At 41.7% G+C, this 16,741-nt stretch overlaps 1 protein-coding gene across 2 annotated transcripts in view; it reads right to left on the bottom strand.

The window, feature by feature from the left end:
* The window catches only part of ADGRD1 (adhesion G protein-coupled receptor D1), a 245,556-nt gene that overhangs the window by 80,782 nt on the left and 148,033 nt on the right, over window positions 1-16,741 (bottom strand). For both annotated transcript variants that reach the window (XM_034791144.1, XM_034791146.1), the window contains 2 exons: window positions 8,598-8,701; window positions 3,501-3,612 (listed from right to left, as the gene is read on the bottom strand). In XM_034791144.1, the coding sequence (XP_034647035.1) occupies window positions 3,501-3,612; window positions 8,598-8,701 (216 nt within the window). The remainder of the gene's footprint in view (window positions 1-3,500; window positions 3,613-8,597; window positions 8,702-16,741) is intronic.

Below are 16,741 nucleotides of genomic sequence, written 5' to 3'. Positions count from 1 at the left end.
TATTTTACTGGTGGGAAAACTGAAGCACAGAGAGGTTACATACATTGGCTTAGGGACTGTATGTAGGCAAAATTGCTCCAGTTTACTTAAGGTGTAATATTAAAGCAGTTCAGTTAAACCAAGGGCCGGCTCTGGCTTTTTTGCTGCCCCAAGCAAAAAACAAACAAAAAAAAAAGCCTGCAGCGTGGCTGGAGCAGCAAAGCAAGGGAAAAAAAACAAACGTGCAGGGCGGCCGGAGCCAGGGTGCAGGGGGACTCCCTGCGCTGCAGACGTGCCCCAGGCAGTGGGGGGGAAGAGGGAGGGAGCGAGAGAAGGGTGGCCAGAGCTTGAGCGGGGCTCCGCGCCACTCCGGTCGGCGGGGAGGGAAGGACGCGGGCTGCCCTGCCAGGCTTGCTACAGACCTGGCACCGGCTGGGGCAGACGGAGCGCGCAGCCCGCTCCCAGCAGGGCACTCCCCTCCTCCACACCGCTGCCCCCGACATGGCGGCCAGATCGGCAAACAAAACAAAAGCAGCCATGGAATGCCACCCCGTAGAATCTGCTGCCCCAAGCATGAACTTGCTCGGCTGGTGCCTGGAGCCGGCCCTGGTTAAACCAGTGTTGTTCTAATTCTGGCTTAAAGCAGGCTTAATTCAGTTTAGCTCAAGTCAACTTGGAGAAGGTTTAAGCTAAATCGAAATACAGAACTCTTAAAATGAAATTAGTGTCTACACAGGAGTTTGCATCAGTTTAACTGAATCAGCTTAACTAAACAGGTTTAATTAAACCATCCGTGTATGCTTGCAGACAGGGCCACAGTACCATAAGAGGCCAAGAGCCTGGTGAAAGTGGTCAGCTTTGGCAAGAGCCATCCAGAAAAGAAGGAGCCTTCACCAGAAAGGCAACTGAGAATTCTTAGCATTTTAAAAGACTAGTTGGGGAGAGCAGGTGAGGACAAGGAGCCAAAGGGCTTTTGTTCAAAACCCCATATCAGTAGAAATTGCAAGACAGAGACCATGACAATGAGATAGTCTTTTTGTCCATGTTGTGTTATTCCCTATATGTATTTTATTTCCCCCAAGACTGTCCTCTCGGTGGAGTTTTAGCATCCTTCCTGATTTATTGAGCATTATTTTAGTGTGAGGCTTCCCTTGTTTTCTATTTCAGATTGTATCACTGTTGCTGTTTTCTGCTGTCTGCATTTTATTTTCCATCTAAACCATTCACTGTCATTTTCTCTCCTGCACCTTATCTTGCTCACTCAGGACCTGCTGAGGTTTCAGCTGATAGGAAGTTTGGGGTTGAACTGTTCACTTTTCTTTCATGTTTTTATGCCAAGCTTTATCCCTGAGCTGTGCATATCAGGAGCTGACACATGGGTGGAGAGACAAATGCCATGGCCCCACAAATGACACTGCTGCTGAAAATCACCATCAGCCAATGCAGGGGTGCCAAGACATGAGAAACACAGGGCCATATTGGCATATGTGGTGTGAGGAGCAGGGCAGCATGGACCACTGGTGAGAAAAGCCCAGGGCCTCCAGATGGTGGGATATTAGAAATTGGGATTCCCTATATGCCATTCTTGGCTCTGCTATTGATTCACTGGGTGATCTTCTACTAGTCTTTTGCCCTCTCTGTGTGATCACTCATCTGTAAAATGATATTAAGGATACTCAGTTTTACAAGGTGCTTTTAGATCCTCAGGTGAAAACTGCTATGTAAATGTCAGATATTATTAACTTACCAGAAGCCCACAGGAGCCAGTTGATTTGAATGCAAATTTACCAATGTTTTTGGTTGCCCAAATTAAAAGCACACAACTCTCATATTTGCTTGTACTGAGAACAGAAAGACTGACAGATGAGTAAGACCCTGCATGTTGGTTGTCAGAAGCAGTATGGTACAGCAGCTGATCTCCAAAGCAGCCAACTTTTGTTCTATTAAAAAACTGAAGTGCTGTGGAACATTATCTAAAAATATGATTGTTTTCTCCTGACGCAGGAGGGAATTTACATCTTAGGATCCTGTGTTAATTCTAAATAGCTTTTTTAAAACACACACACACACACACACACACACACACACACACACACACACAGTAGTACATCAATGGTAACAAATTACATGTTCTTCCTCTGGTGGGAAGCCAGAACTATTTGCTCATTACATCTGTTGTGAGTAACTTGGCACATCCCTATTATTCTGGTCTAACAAATGGTATCAGTCCTGATCCTGCAGCTGCTTGGAGCAAGGAACTTTTCATCTGCAGGACAGTGTCCATAAACTGAAGACCAGTGCACCTCAGGGTTCAATATGGCCCATAGTTTTAAATGAAAAGTTAGTACATTGCTTTCAAAGTCTTGTAAGAACTGCAAGGTGGGAAGGGTCCCTTCCTGCAAACAGGTACACACCTACAATTGGTCAATTCAGTCCATAGTCTAGGAGTGCTCTCACAGAGCAGCACCCTCCAGTAATGCTCCCTACCATCTCTGCCTGATTAAGAAACTCTGTCCCATCTTGGTGGATGATGACCTGGCTTTGGTGATGTACACCTTCATCACCTTCCACCTGAACGACAACAATACTTATTCCTTTGGGCTCAGAGCCAGCAGCCCTTAGGAAACTCCAGCAGTGCAGAATCCTGCAGCACGTCTCTTGAGCAGCATGGCTATCCCAAGCACATCAAACCCAGTCCTCTCTCTTTCTGCACTGGCTTCCCACAGAATACTGAATCAAGTTTAAGGGCTTGGTCCTTATCTTCAATTCGCTCAACTGCCTAAGGCCATGACAGCCAAAAAATCATCTAAAACTCCAGGATAAGGACTGTGGTCAACAATTCTGTTCCTCAGCACAACAGAACTTTCTGCGACACAAGTAAAGTTCATCTTTGCAGGAGACAGAGCTTTCTCAGGAGCTAGTCCAAGACTGAAGAACTTAACTGCCAAAGGAACTAGGACCACCAGAAACCTCACCTCCTTCCACTCAAAGTGCAAGAGGCACTTCTTCAATTTTCCTTGTCTAATGTGAACATAGTGCAACATGCACATACTGGGGAAAAATCCTACCTACACAAAACGCTACAGCACATGCAATTTCCCCCCTGGGGAGAAGAGGAGAGAAAGGATGAACCAAACATGACAGCTGTTAGTTAGATCACTTAATGCACTAAGGTGTTTGGACATTATGGTGATGAGGGGAGTATGAGAATCTAGGTGGAATGGAACAGACTAGAAATAGTTTCATACATTTGACGATCAGCATCTCTGTTTTTATTTTGCAAATGCCAAGCACGGACGGATGCAGCAATAAAACAGTTTTGGGGGTATAAAAGCCTTTAACTTGCTTTTTCTTGTGCTGTGAGTTGGGATTTTTGGCATAGATGTGTGTCTAAAATAAGAGAAAGGTTGTAATACACACTATCTTGCTCTTGGCATGCTGTATTTACTTCCATGGAGGTGACTTGTCAAATAAATAAATAAATAAATAAATAAAGGCAAAACGTGCTTTTCAATACTTACCATTCCAGGGCTGAATTGAAAGCTGATGAGAAGCAGGATCTGAGCCACCAGGATGGCAAAGGACAGGTTGGCGTGGATGTGGTAGCGCTGATTACGCATGGTGCTGACAGAGCTGGGTGAAGGAGGAAAGGCTCATGAATAGAACAATATTCCAAGAAGCAGTAATACATTTCTGATTTATTTGCGTGGGGTTATTTTTTATTATGTGGTTTTCAGTTCTTTCTTCCTTCAGGATTGAGCTGTGTTTAATCAGGTTCCCCACTATGCTGACACAACACTGAACAAACCAAAAGGACTGAATTGCACATTAAGTAGCACTACTAGTAAGGGGTGGAAGAGTATTAATAAAGGGCCCAATCCTGCAAGGTGCTGAGCTCCGAAGGATGTCAGTGGGCACAGAGGCAGATCAGCACCTTGCAGAAGACCCTCCACGTCTTGCAGAATCCAGCCCAAACGACATCACAGCTTGATTTTAACTTGTGTTCAACACAAGCATTTTATGCCTACTTCAGTAGGAATAAGTGAACCTAAAAAGGCTCAAATTCAGGTTCGACTTGGATAAGATTGCCAGCTTCGGGGGGGAGGGGGCGCAAGGGAAGGCACTGTATCTTTCTGTGTATCTGTGCAATACCCAGCTCAGTGGGGCCCTGACCCCGGTTATGCCACCTGGGCATTAACACAATACAAAAAGTCTGAACCTTTCTCTCTTAGCTCTAGAAAAGCAGACTGAAAATCCTAAGAGAACACACTTTCTTACAAGCTTTCTGCACTTTTGCTATGTTTCCCAGCCACAACCAGGAAGTCAAAAACCTCCACTTGTCTGAATATTTCAGATCCTCAACATAATTTGATTCGAAAAAGAGAAGAAGATTTAGGGACAGCAGATTTTCTTATTTAATCCAGTGCCTGCCAGTCCCTATCATAGAATCATAGAATATCAGGGTTGGAAGGGACCTCAAGAGGTCATCTAGTCCAACCCCCTGCTCAAAGCAGGACCAATTCCCAATTAAATCTATCTACCAGTTTTAACCATTTCAGTAACTGGGCTGAATGTTTGGCATCATGAGTGATAGTACTGTCTGTACACATCTTTCCTACACAGCTCGCCGCACTGCCAACTGCTCATGATGATACATCATATAATGCCCGCCGCCAGATGACACAATGACACAGACTAGGTGGAAAACAAGTATAGCTTTTTGTCACGTTGCCTTTTCTTGTTATCATTTTAGCCGACACCCAGTTATTGAAGAGAGATAGAGGTCTGTCTGTCTCTCTATGTCCTACAAGTATTTCAAAAAGACAACTTAGTGTTGTACAGTGCCAGTGTCTCTCTACTAATGAACTTCATGTAGACATAAACTGAAGTATCACCAATCCGGAAAGCAAGTGAGGCTGCAGCACTCTTAGAAACTGATTATCTGTTGCCAGTGTGTACAGAAGCAAAGAACTCGACAGATTCTACTCTGCTTAGTTCACAGCCATTTAAAACTAGTTTGCAACATTTCCCTTCAGTTGTCTAATGAGACTGTCCTCCAGCAAAAAACTAATCAAACTATTTTAAGTGGCATGGCATGGTTTCAAAGAAATGCTATGCATGAATGGTGTAAAACAGCCTTGGGACTAGAAGCTGTGTCCAAGCTCTTTTTTTAAGTCTTCTGATGTCTCCCATTTCTCTATGGGCTCCACAGCCCAGGTGTCTTCCTTCTACCAGCCGCTGTTTGGCTCTCGCAGTCAGAAGCAGCAAGGGATCCATGGAGTAGAACTCCCACTAGCAAAGGCGCTGACTGCCCAAGAACACATATGCAGGCTTTGGAGCCCTTTGGAAACTGGCGTTTCCATGAGTTATGTTATCATAGTGCCTCAGATTCCCAGCCAGGCACAGTGCGTCCATGCATGACCCAGTCAGACTGTGAGACTTAGAAGGAATATCAGTGTTGGAACAAACTAAATAAACATGACAACTAGTGTTTTGTTGTTGGTGTAGGGCACTAAATGCCTCATATAATCCAGCTTCTAAACCCGGTCCTCTTAACAGGATGCTCAGAGATTACACTTCGGTGGTCAAATCATTCCTTGAACAATTAGAAGGCAGTTGGTCTAGTGGCTAAGGCCCTGGACTGGGCTCAACGGACAAGGAGTCTGTTCCCAGCTCTGCCACTGATTTGCTGTATGACCTTGGGCAAGCCACTTCCTCTCTCTGTGCCTCTTTCCCTTCCTGCCCTTTGCCTTATCTATGTAGCTTGTAAGCTGTTTGGGGCAAGGACTGTATCTTACTGTGTGTTTGTACAGAACCTAGCACATTGGGCCCTGACTTCAGTTGATACTGCTGTTATACAAATAATAAACAATGATACATGTCTAATTCATCCTCCTAACTGTCTCAAGTGTTCAATGGCAAAAGTCTTCCAGTGCAGAGAGACCACTAAAGGACTTTCATATTACTATCAGGAGGCTGAAGTGGTGCAGAGGGCTTTCACACAAGCACTGGAGTGAATTTCACTTGGTTTGTTGGATTTGTTTGTCCTACTCAGGGACCACTGGAAAACGAGGCCAGCAGAGAGAGAGTAACTGCTTAAAAACAAAGGTAGGATGATGGGATATAATTGTTTCAGTTCTGTATGAAAAATATATGCCCAATTCCTATAAATTACAGACAGGAAAGATGTATTCCATCATCTTGCCCATTCCTATCTGCCAATGTAGGATTACAGTCTATTGAGTATTTTATATTTCAGTGTCAATCAGGGCTGCCCACCGGGGGTGGGGGGGAGGGTGAGGGAGAGAGAGTGGGGAAATTTGCCCCGGGCCCCACAGGGACCCTCATGAGAATATAGCATTCTATAGTATTGCAACTTTTTTTTATGGAAGGGGCCCCCGAAATTGCTGTGCCCCAGGCCCCCTGAATCCTCTGGGCAGCCCTGGCATCAATTCTCAAGTTCTACATAGAATCACAGAACTGGAAGGGACATCGAGAGGTCATCTAGTCCAGGCCCCTGCACTCATGGCAGGGCTAAGTATTATCTAGACCATCTTTTAGGCAATAAAACTTGAGATCAGAGTCTAGGCTATAGATTCTTCAGAAGAGTAACAGGCAATTTGGAGATGTTGGGGTTTTCTTTAATTATGTAAATGACATTTTAACCCATTTTCATTTTTAACAATTAGTTTCTGCGTTAATGTGGTTGTACCTGGTGTCTTTCATAGCCAAATCATCTTACAGCTCTTCACAATTAACTACACTGGGCTTGATTTTCACCTCACTTACACAGATGTAAACCAGGAGTAACTCCAGTGAAGTCAAAGGAGTTACACCAAAGTGAGTGAGTGGAGAATCAAGACCATCATTTCCATATTTTTATAATGCTGCATTGTGCTAGTATCTCCAGGTGAACGACTTGTCTATGAATATGGAAATGCAGCAGTAATTGCTACCTCCCCAAATTATATTATGAATCCATCCCTGGGAGTTTCACTCTCTATCTGAATTCTCACTGTGGTAAACAAATTGGCTGGCATTATATGGGTCCTTTCTGAGTGCATCCCATTCTCATTTGCATGACCTTGGTTTTTGGTCTCTATACTGCAGTGTGCTGCCCAATGTATTTTGTTCACTGTCTAAGTCAAGGGTCAAGTGACAACTCAGAATTTGCTTTGAGACAACTCTTGTATAATTTTTCAGGCTCAGTATTAGATTTACTCAACCTTCATTTTAGGTACAAGTTAGTGGCAGCCACTTAAAATATGAAAGAAAAATAGTGTGCAGGGAAATCCAGCTAGAAGAAGAATGACTAAGCATTTTCCTACCTCTAGTTGACAAAGTTCCCTCAAAAAATAGTGGGTGGAATTCACCCCTGTGCAAAGGACCATGCAAGACTATTGCCTTGCATCAGTCCCCAAATAGGTCACTAGTTATCTGTATTAGCTCCCTAGAGAGAAGCTGATTAGCAATTGAATTGTTACCCCCATAAAGTTGCCTTTAGGAAGACTGGGGAAGTGTCTTCACAGAAATAAGACAGCAGCAAGCAGCGATGTATTCTCAGCAGATTAAAAGCAAAAAACATGGTAACCAAAAAATTAAAAAACTCTTCCCAGCTTGGTGTGAAATTCATCCCAAAGCAGAGGGGCCAGCACAAGTCCTATGCAGCCCTTCAATCCCACTTAAACCCTGAGGGTGAAATTCTGGGCAGGGGTGCCGGAAGAGGCGGGTCCATGTCCCCATCACTTTTAAAAGCTATGCCCTCCCACTTTTTACCAGCTGTAAGGGTGAGCGACCAGGGGGGAGGGGACAGAGAGTCTTGGGGGAAAGAGGTGGCGCAAAAGTGGGGCCTCAGGGGAAGGGGCAGCACAAGGGTGGGGGCTCAGGGAGAAGGGGCACGCGAGGGGTAGGGCCATGGTTCATGTGCCGGTGCCCCCGCCCCACTTTTAGGGAGCGTCTTGCCATCCTGACCCTGGCCCCATTGAAGGCAACTGCACAACTCAAATTGACCTCAGAAGGTGCAGTGTTTCACCTTGAGAGTTCAAGTGGTACTGGTGTGGAGGCTTTACCACAGCATTCTCTTCTCTCTGTGCTTTCGGTGGCCGTTCTAATAACCCCTTCCCAAATGCCTGCAGCACAAGAGGACGGGAGACAAGAAGGAAGAATTGCCCCTGTATCCTGTCATGCCTCTTTATACAGACTTGCTTCAGATGAATATAGCAGATTAGAGGGAAATTAGAGGGAAATAAAGGCAAACGTGAAGTCCCAATCCTGCAGTCCTTGCTCAAGCTAAACTCCCATCGACCTCAGGATCAGCCCTGATACCAGCCTCAAACCCTCTTTTCAAATTCTAAAACCAGAGCAAAACAGGGATATATATTACAAGGATGTAACTTACTATTTAAAGACCTTCCCATTCTGGGAAATTAAATTGAGGAACAACCAACCAACTGTTACAAATATATGTGCAGAATCTAATTAAAGGGGCTTAGGGAATTAATAACCTTTGAACACCTGAAAATATCCAGTTCGGCGGTCTGAAATGAAAATGTTTGCATTAAACTGCCAAACTTTCAAGGTGATATTTGCTCAGCAGGTATACAGTTAAAATTACTCACGACAGTATAGCAAACGTGACCAGAGTGATAGTCAAACAGAAGATGGACAGGGAGCAGCCGATGTAAGTGATGGATGACAGCACCATCTGGTGTTGAGTCGTCAGCTATGCAAAAAGGGAAAACAAAAATGTAATCTATTAATTGAAGGTTTGCCCACTCTATGTGGTAATTCAGGTAATGTGGCTTTGTTCTTCCTTAGACTGCAGCTCCACCCCAATCCACACATCCCTATATCAGCAATTTCTAGCAAGAGAAATGTATTGAACTATCTGAACCTAAAGTCAAACACCAAGGGCTCTCAGATTTCTGTGTCATTTTGGTTCCTCTCTTGTATTTCATAAGACTGTATTTCCTCAAAAGAGGTTAGGTTCAATCTACATTGCTGTGATAGTGTCAACACTGAGATTAGATAGCACAACAGAAAGCAGTTTATCCAGGCTGCACAAACAAAGGCAAGGGTTGTTTAGCTTTTTTAAAGCTTTTATGACACTTTGGCAAATGCTCTCACACTGCAGTAACTTACATCATTGTGTAAATGCTGTCAATGCTCCACAATAGTGAGACCTGACAAACCAAGGTAGTCAGTAAATCATGGTTGCTTATGGGTGGTTTCCAAAACAATACTGCAATCTTTTTTATATGTGGTATTTTTAGTGCCCGATAAAGAAGCCAGATTGACACTAGTGATATGAAGTTCTCCATAGAATCACAGAACAAACAAAAGCATGGGCAGCAGAAATGTGAACCTCTCATATCACCTTCAACTCTCACCTGGAGGGACCTTCTGTAGGGGCAAAAAAGGAATTCAGTTTCCATAAGCACTGAATCCTTGGCCTCTCCGTGTTAACCCGGGTGATCGGTAAGGTGATGCATTCTTTGACATGGATATTTTCTAGTTCCTCACGGCAGGGAGTCTGGCTATGTCTACACTACAGACCTTACAGCAGAACGGGTCTGTACATTCTCCTATGTAGTCGTTCTATGCCGGCAGGAGAGAGATCTCCCGCCGGGATAATTAAACCACCCCCAATGAGCGGCAGTAGCTATATTGGTGGAAGAGAAACTCCTGCTGACATAGTGCTGTCCACACCAGTGCTTTAGTTGGTGACATTTATGTAGGTCAGGGGTGTTTTTTCACACCCACTGACCAACAAAAGTTTTGCCAACAAAAGTGCTAGTGTAGAACAAGGTCTCTGTTTCTGCTGTTGATCATAAATTATTCAGGAACAGTGTTTTCATTTTCCATGTAAAGTCCTCAGTTTGGGGGGAAAAGTGACAAGAAAAGCCACATCTAGTTAAGGGACCCAGGCGGTATTAACACATAGTAAAGGATAGTGGGGCAGGGGACAGTTTTCCCATCCTGCAAGAATTTAAAAAAAAAAAAAAATTCCCATCCTAAATCAGTTAAAAAGTCATTAACTCAAAAAAATTTTCACAAATCAAAAAGCCAAATAAATAATAAATAATAATAATAATAATAATAATAAATCTAGATCAGGTCAAACAAAATGTTTTGTTTAGATTCAAAACATTTCATTTCAATTATGGACTTTTCACTTTTTTTAAAACTAACATATAAACTAATTTATATTTCTAAACAAAAAGTTGTTTCAAACCAAAAAATGTAATGTGTCACTTGAAAAAATATAAAAATAGGGATGTTTTAATGAAATAGGATGTTTTAATAATCTTGAAACTCTTTTGGCATAATTTTTTCAACGTGGGAAACTTATTGAAACCGATCTTTCACCATGAAGGGTTTCAGTTTCAACAAATTAGCATTTCCCAACAAAAAGCATTTTGACAAAAAAAGTTCTCACCAGCTTTAATAATCAGCTTTCCATTAAAAGTCCTTTGAAAGGGGGGGAATAAAATCCCGTATTCTTATGCAGAAACAACAGTTCATTCTAAATAGAGTCAATAATGATGATGTATTTTGTAGATATACATTTTTGTACTGCAATTATCCAACAACACTACCAATTCACATGCAATAATTTTTACAGTGGTATGGATTCCACCCTTGAGAAAAAGCTGTGGAACATTAAATGATGGAGCGGCACAGCAGTGAGACAGACAACTGTTGCTATGATACGACAGTCCCTAGGAAATGTGATATGGCCTTTTCGTATTTTCTCTTTCAGCCAGAGACAAGACACATTTCTTGCCACTGACTTGGTTAGCACCAAATATGGAGCCAAAATGTTGGACCACAGAGAGGGGTGCACATTAACCCTACAAAAACATCCCAACTGTGCCCCCCTGTGTGCTGCCCCCCTCAGATTACTCCTGCAATACCAATAGTTTGTGTGGGAGGTTGGCAGAATTTAGGAGATGTTTCTGGATCAGGGATGTGCATGCACAAAACACACAGACCATATCACCTGATTGCTAGGACATTCATGTCTCTTGTTATGGGTGACCTGCAGGTTCATAGGCTTTGGAGGAGCCAGGATTTTACAGTGTAAGTTTCAACTGGATAAACAGGACCGCTGGGCTCAGCATTTCCTAGTGGTTAATACCTCTGCCTTGGGCTCTCCATACCTCCACCCAGACATCAACTGCCAGAAAATGCCCAACCCGGAGGTCACAGTTGCTCATCAATGATTTAAATTTACACTACCATGGGATACCATTTGCATTCAGGAATCCAGATAAGGGCTGTAACTGAAAGGTAACCTTTTATTATCATGTCTGGGGAGAGAATATATGAGAGACAGAGGATCCACCTAGTGGAAGTAAGTAAACATAGATTTGATTTGATTTTTTTAATAAGGCAAAGCCTTCTGTTTCTTCACTCTTGTAAAGATAAAGATAAACAAGAAGTACCTAACAGGCCTTTTCCATCTCTAATTTATGAGTCTCAGAAATTATCCACAGTAATGAATTAAGATGACATATATACTCCAAATCACCAAACACCTCTCACTCCGATTAAAGACTAGGAGAGCTCCATGCATCTAGGATTTCCAGGCTTGAACCTATATTCTTCAGAACAAGGAATGAAAAGAAAACTACTGTCCACAACAACAGTTGATGTGAGGAATACATTAAAACCTAAAATGGTTCATTTAGGGCCAAGTTCTGTGAGGTGGCAAGTACCCTCAACTCACCGAAGTCATGGAGATTTGAAAGTACTTAGCATCTCAGGCCCTTAATAAATCCCCAGCTCCGTTTTTTAATGATCTGCCTGTGACAAGGCTCAGGTACTCAATCTTCCATTAATATACTCCTTCAGCCTCATGGATAGACTGGAAAAAATGTGTGGGCTGCTATCATTCAAACAAACTAAACCATCAGCTCAGAGACAGACAAGGAGAAGTTTACATGCCAACTAGTAACAATACTGATCAATGGGCATGGGTATTACACAGAAAAGCTCTTTATCACATCAATTCCAGGGAGTGGGGTGCAATGCTATAGGAAGACATGGCATGATCTCTGGGGCTCAGGGCTTTATTCCAGAAGACTGGAATAGCCATGGAAAATGGTGCGGGAGAATGGATAGGCCATATTTCAAGCACTAGCTCTTTCCTGCCTTCTCACACACACCTGCTGTTATCTCAATGACACGTACCAACCAGACATAGATCTCATTATGAAATATAACATACCTATTTTTTTTAAAAGGGGACCTGGAACCACAAATGACCATGCACCATAAGTTACAACAAAACAGTTTCCTGATCGTGAGGGGAAAACAGCATATCATTTCTAATGCACTGATTTCATTTTAATTTGTCCCCTCATCATGTTTTTGTGGATTTTTCAGATCTTTAATATCGCTTATTGCATAACATGAAATTCAAGCAGGTAACCTTGCCAAAAAGGACAGATACCTAGTGATACAATTTTGTAGTCCAAGACAAAAATGACCATCTGTTCCATAATGATGATATTGTGCCATAAGGCTTTCTTTTTCATTCCAAAGAAACTAATTAAAGAAAAGAAGTTTAAAAACCATCAAGGGCAACACTGAGCAATCTGCGAAGAATTCTGATGCGACCAAGGCTCAGGATTGTTCCATTTCACCAAAGAATTTTTCCTTGCTTTTGACTGATTTTGCTTCATGACTTCTCTGACTGTATGGGTCATTTTCATGCTGTGTAACACTCTGTAGAAAGTTGAATTGCTAAGAGACAAGTTGATATAGCCTTGGGTGTTAGCCATCATAAATACATAAAATACAGATGTTTCCTAATGTCAGTCTTTACAGATGCTCAAATTCCAAAACAAAAGCTCACTGTCCAGATGATCTTCCATCTTTTCCCCATGTTGATAGCTTTCACCCTGAAAATGTCCATAACTCTATAGAGAAAACACTCAACAGTTTCATAGTTGTATTATTTTCGGTTGCTATTTTTTCCAAGTTATTCACTCATAAGAAAGAAAAGTCAGTGCATGGCTGTAAAAATTTTATCTCTAAGTTTCAGGGGACTAGATGACTCCTGAGACAAAACTAACCTGGAAATCCTCAGGCACAACATTTATTCTCTTATCTTTATCATGATGATGATAATGAAAAAACAAATACAGTTTTACTCACTAATCAAAAATATTACTCCATGCAAGTTATAATTGTTGTTAATATTAAAAGTGATTTATTTAGAAAACATGACCTATGGGAGAAGGTTGAAAAAATTGGCATCTTTAGTCACAGAAGAAAAGCTTAAGGGGGATGGGACAAAATATATACAAATTTGTTATAAAGAGGAGAAGGATCAATTATTCTCCAGGTCCACTGAGGGTAGGAAAATAAGTATTCAGCTTAGCTTGCAGCAAGGGAGATTTAGTTTGGCTACTGGGGGAAAAAACTTTCTAGTTATAAGGATAGTTAAACCTGGTAATGGTTACCTAGCAAGGTTGTGGAATTCCTATCATTAGAGATTTTAAAGAACAGGATATACAAACATCTGTCAGGGATGGTATATTTAACCCTGCCTTAGCATAAGGGGAATGGACTAAAGGACCTCTGGAGGTGCCTTCCAGCCCTACATTTCTATAATTCTGTGATGGGAGAGAAAGTACCTTTCACTTCTGTGTCACCAGTTCAAATCCAGCTAAGCTCAACCGTGGCTGAAAATTAATTTGTTGATATAAATCCAGTTCCCAACAGACAAGTGCCAGATCACAGAAATCGCCAGCATATATGGTACTAACTGGCAATCATGTTGGGGATCCCTTCAGACTGTCGAAAGACTGAATGGACTATGGAATTATGAAGTATCCTCTCTGGCCCCTCCAGGTGAGAGCTGGGGCACATTACACTGTGCTTACCCATGATGTATCTATTCTGTGTTTAAACAGAAGATTCAGTCTCCAGGGCCGTCAAACTAGCATTCACTGATTCCCTAGATCAGAGGTTCTCAATAGGAGTGGGGGGCAGAATGTATTTGGGGAGGGGGTGGCTTTAGGGGAAAAAAAAATCTTACTGCACCCAGCAAATTTTACCCAGAGCAATGAATTAACTAGCAAAGCTGATTCCTCCAGACATATCAGGTCCTCAGATGGCGCTGTGCATTTCACTTTAAGGGCACTGTGTGTTTTGACACATTTCTGTTAAGCTTGCCTAGCATTATACAAAGTTGTTTTTTGCCATGACGCAGTGTGCACATTTATTTGTAAGCATCAACCACAATCACAGTGTAGATTTGCTCTTATTACAATGGATCATTGGCTCTGTCTGAATCAATGCCTTACTGTTTTTAATATTTAGTGAGAGTTGCATGTTTTGTTTTGTTTTTAAATCAGCACATGTGCTCGGGTGGCGGGCAGGGGCATAAACAACTACAGATACAAAGAAGGGGGGCACAATCAAATAAGTTTGAGAACCACTGCTCTAGATTCTCTTTCAGGGCATTGTTCAGGACTCTCTGTTCTACGCCCCTTTCTGGATCCCTTGTTTTGGGCCTTAATCTATACTCCTGTCCCTTTTTTCTCATCGACAATCAGGTGATCCCCCTGTTTTCTTTGGACTTTTCCCCAGATATTTATTAGTTTTGTACCCGGGGACCAAACAGGCCAGAATTTTTCACAAGCATTAAATTAAAACAATTTTTTTTTTAAATCTCATAATATAAAATATTTGTCTTTAGAGACCGTCAAAGTGGCAGACAGCTGAGTTTCCAAACCTTATAGACTTGCGTCATGTTTTGTCAGCTTTAATCCTGAGGACATCTGTGACTCTATAGACTACAGCTGACAGTTTTACAAGTATAGCCACCAAAAGCAATGGCATTTGTTGATTTGTTAAAATATTTTGTCCTTTTTCTTTCCAATTATCAATGTGTCTTTTTTTTTTAAGACAAGTTCCTGACTTAAAAAAAAAAAAAAAGGCCAAAAAAAAAAAATAGTGATTTTAAAGATCTTAAGAAAAGATCCCTGAGCACAATGCAATCTGTAGAGAATGTTACCCAAAAATAGGGTTTGCATTTTATAATGTTACTTACTGGTATGAAATACACCCTGTGTTTTTCCTTGTGTGGTGAGCCAAATTATTTAAGAACAGGAAGATCTGTGTTGGATTTGGGGTTGGGTTTATTTTGCTTTTATATGGTACATACATAAAAATATGAGGCTGTTTTTTTCCTTGACTGGCTGGTAGAAATGAGGGGCATGGTAATTATAGTCTTGCTCTGAATGCGGCCACAGTAGCAGGTTATATTTCATTGCCCCCTCTCGTCAGCCTTTATAAAAACCTTCCTTCTCAAAAGAAGCATTAATATCATGAAGTCACCTACAATTACATATTTTGCGACCCTATTTGTACAACTGAACTGTGATCCACCAAGAGACAATCCGGCCACTGCATCTGAGACGTAAATCAACTCTAAATAGGTGCCAACCAAAATAAATTTAATGTGAAACCATTTTTTCCCCCCTGTTGGGTTAAAAACTAGGAACCAACTGCCCCATTGCAGCTGCACCTTTCAAATGCAATCTTAATCAAATTAAGAAAGCGATGAATAATTAACTTTGGTGGCAAGAGTATTTCAGAGATATTGCAATGCTGGCCCCGGCTGATGAGGCGAATGTTTCAGATTGCCTACAGAAAGGTTGCTCAAATTGAATTTCAATCCAGAGGGGCCTTTATTTATACAGTAACAAAATACCAATACTAATACAAATTGCTGATTTCCTTCAGCTTGCCAGGGCACTTTGCTTAGGGACCTTGCACCACAGTTTTCAAATTAAAATTCTGATCTTACTTTATAAGGCTCACTTTGGAAATAGACCTGCTGAGACTATAAGTATGTCTTTGACATGCACAAAATGAAATCTGGGTGGAGAATTTGTTGGGAGGAGTAAGCACTGGCATAGTACAATTTCTAGTTAAAGAAGAAAAAGTCCACCACACAGAGTCAACAGAGACTCTCTTTTAATGAAGCCACAATTTATCAGATACCAAAAGAGTAAAGTGAAGGCGCAACCATGGCATCTGAGAGTCACACTATGCAGTAGGACACTCAACAGCAGCTGTTTCCGGCAGCCCTACTTTTGAATTCATGTTCTCCATTAGCTCGCTGACTCCTAGTGATCAACATAAAGTGCTACAGAGGGGACTTGTCATGTTTTAAAGGAGCATTCTCTTCACACCAGCCCAGCTGCTTATTAAAAAACTTTTCACTATGACATGTCGAATCTTAGAGTCTCCAAAGGTTTCTGCGGAGTTATTAATTAGCATTTTTAAGAGACCTTGTAGTCTCTTAAAAGAGTTCTGGGCAAGATGTCATCAAACAGTAGGTAATCTGCTCATTAAACTTTTCACACAGCAAGATTTTCGTTTAAATGAAGCTGTAAGGAAGACAGTAGGGAGGATGAAGCCAAGTTGCAAAGAAATACTATTATCAGATTATTATAGTGTTTGGAGAACAGTGAGGCAGATATTTATAAGTCCATCCTTGTAAGTCTGGTTACATAGCACACATTATTTTGCGTCTTTCTTTGTTTTTCTCTTTATTTCTTTCAGGCCTAGGGCTTACAATGTTCTCAGCCAGTCTGGTCTTACTAGTAAATCTAGCATAATATTTACAATAATATTTACGCTCTGTTAAAGTGAAGGAGCTACTTTTGCCCACAGACCTGGAAGCTATATATCTGATCGCTTCTTCCCTTTCTACTTCTAGCAGAATAGACTTGGTACC

The sequence above is a fragment of the Trachemys scripta genome, chromosome 15, assembly GCF_013100865.1.
Source record: "Trachemys scripta elegans isolate TJP31775 chromosome 15, CAS_Tse_1.0, whole genome shotgun sequence".
In the NCBI taxonomy this organism is placed as follows: Eukaryota; Metazoa; Chordata; order Testudines; family Emydidae; genus Trachemys; species Trachemys scripta.
Note: the sequence above shows the minus strand (reverse complement) of the source record. Positions and strands in the feature narration are given on the sequence as shown.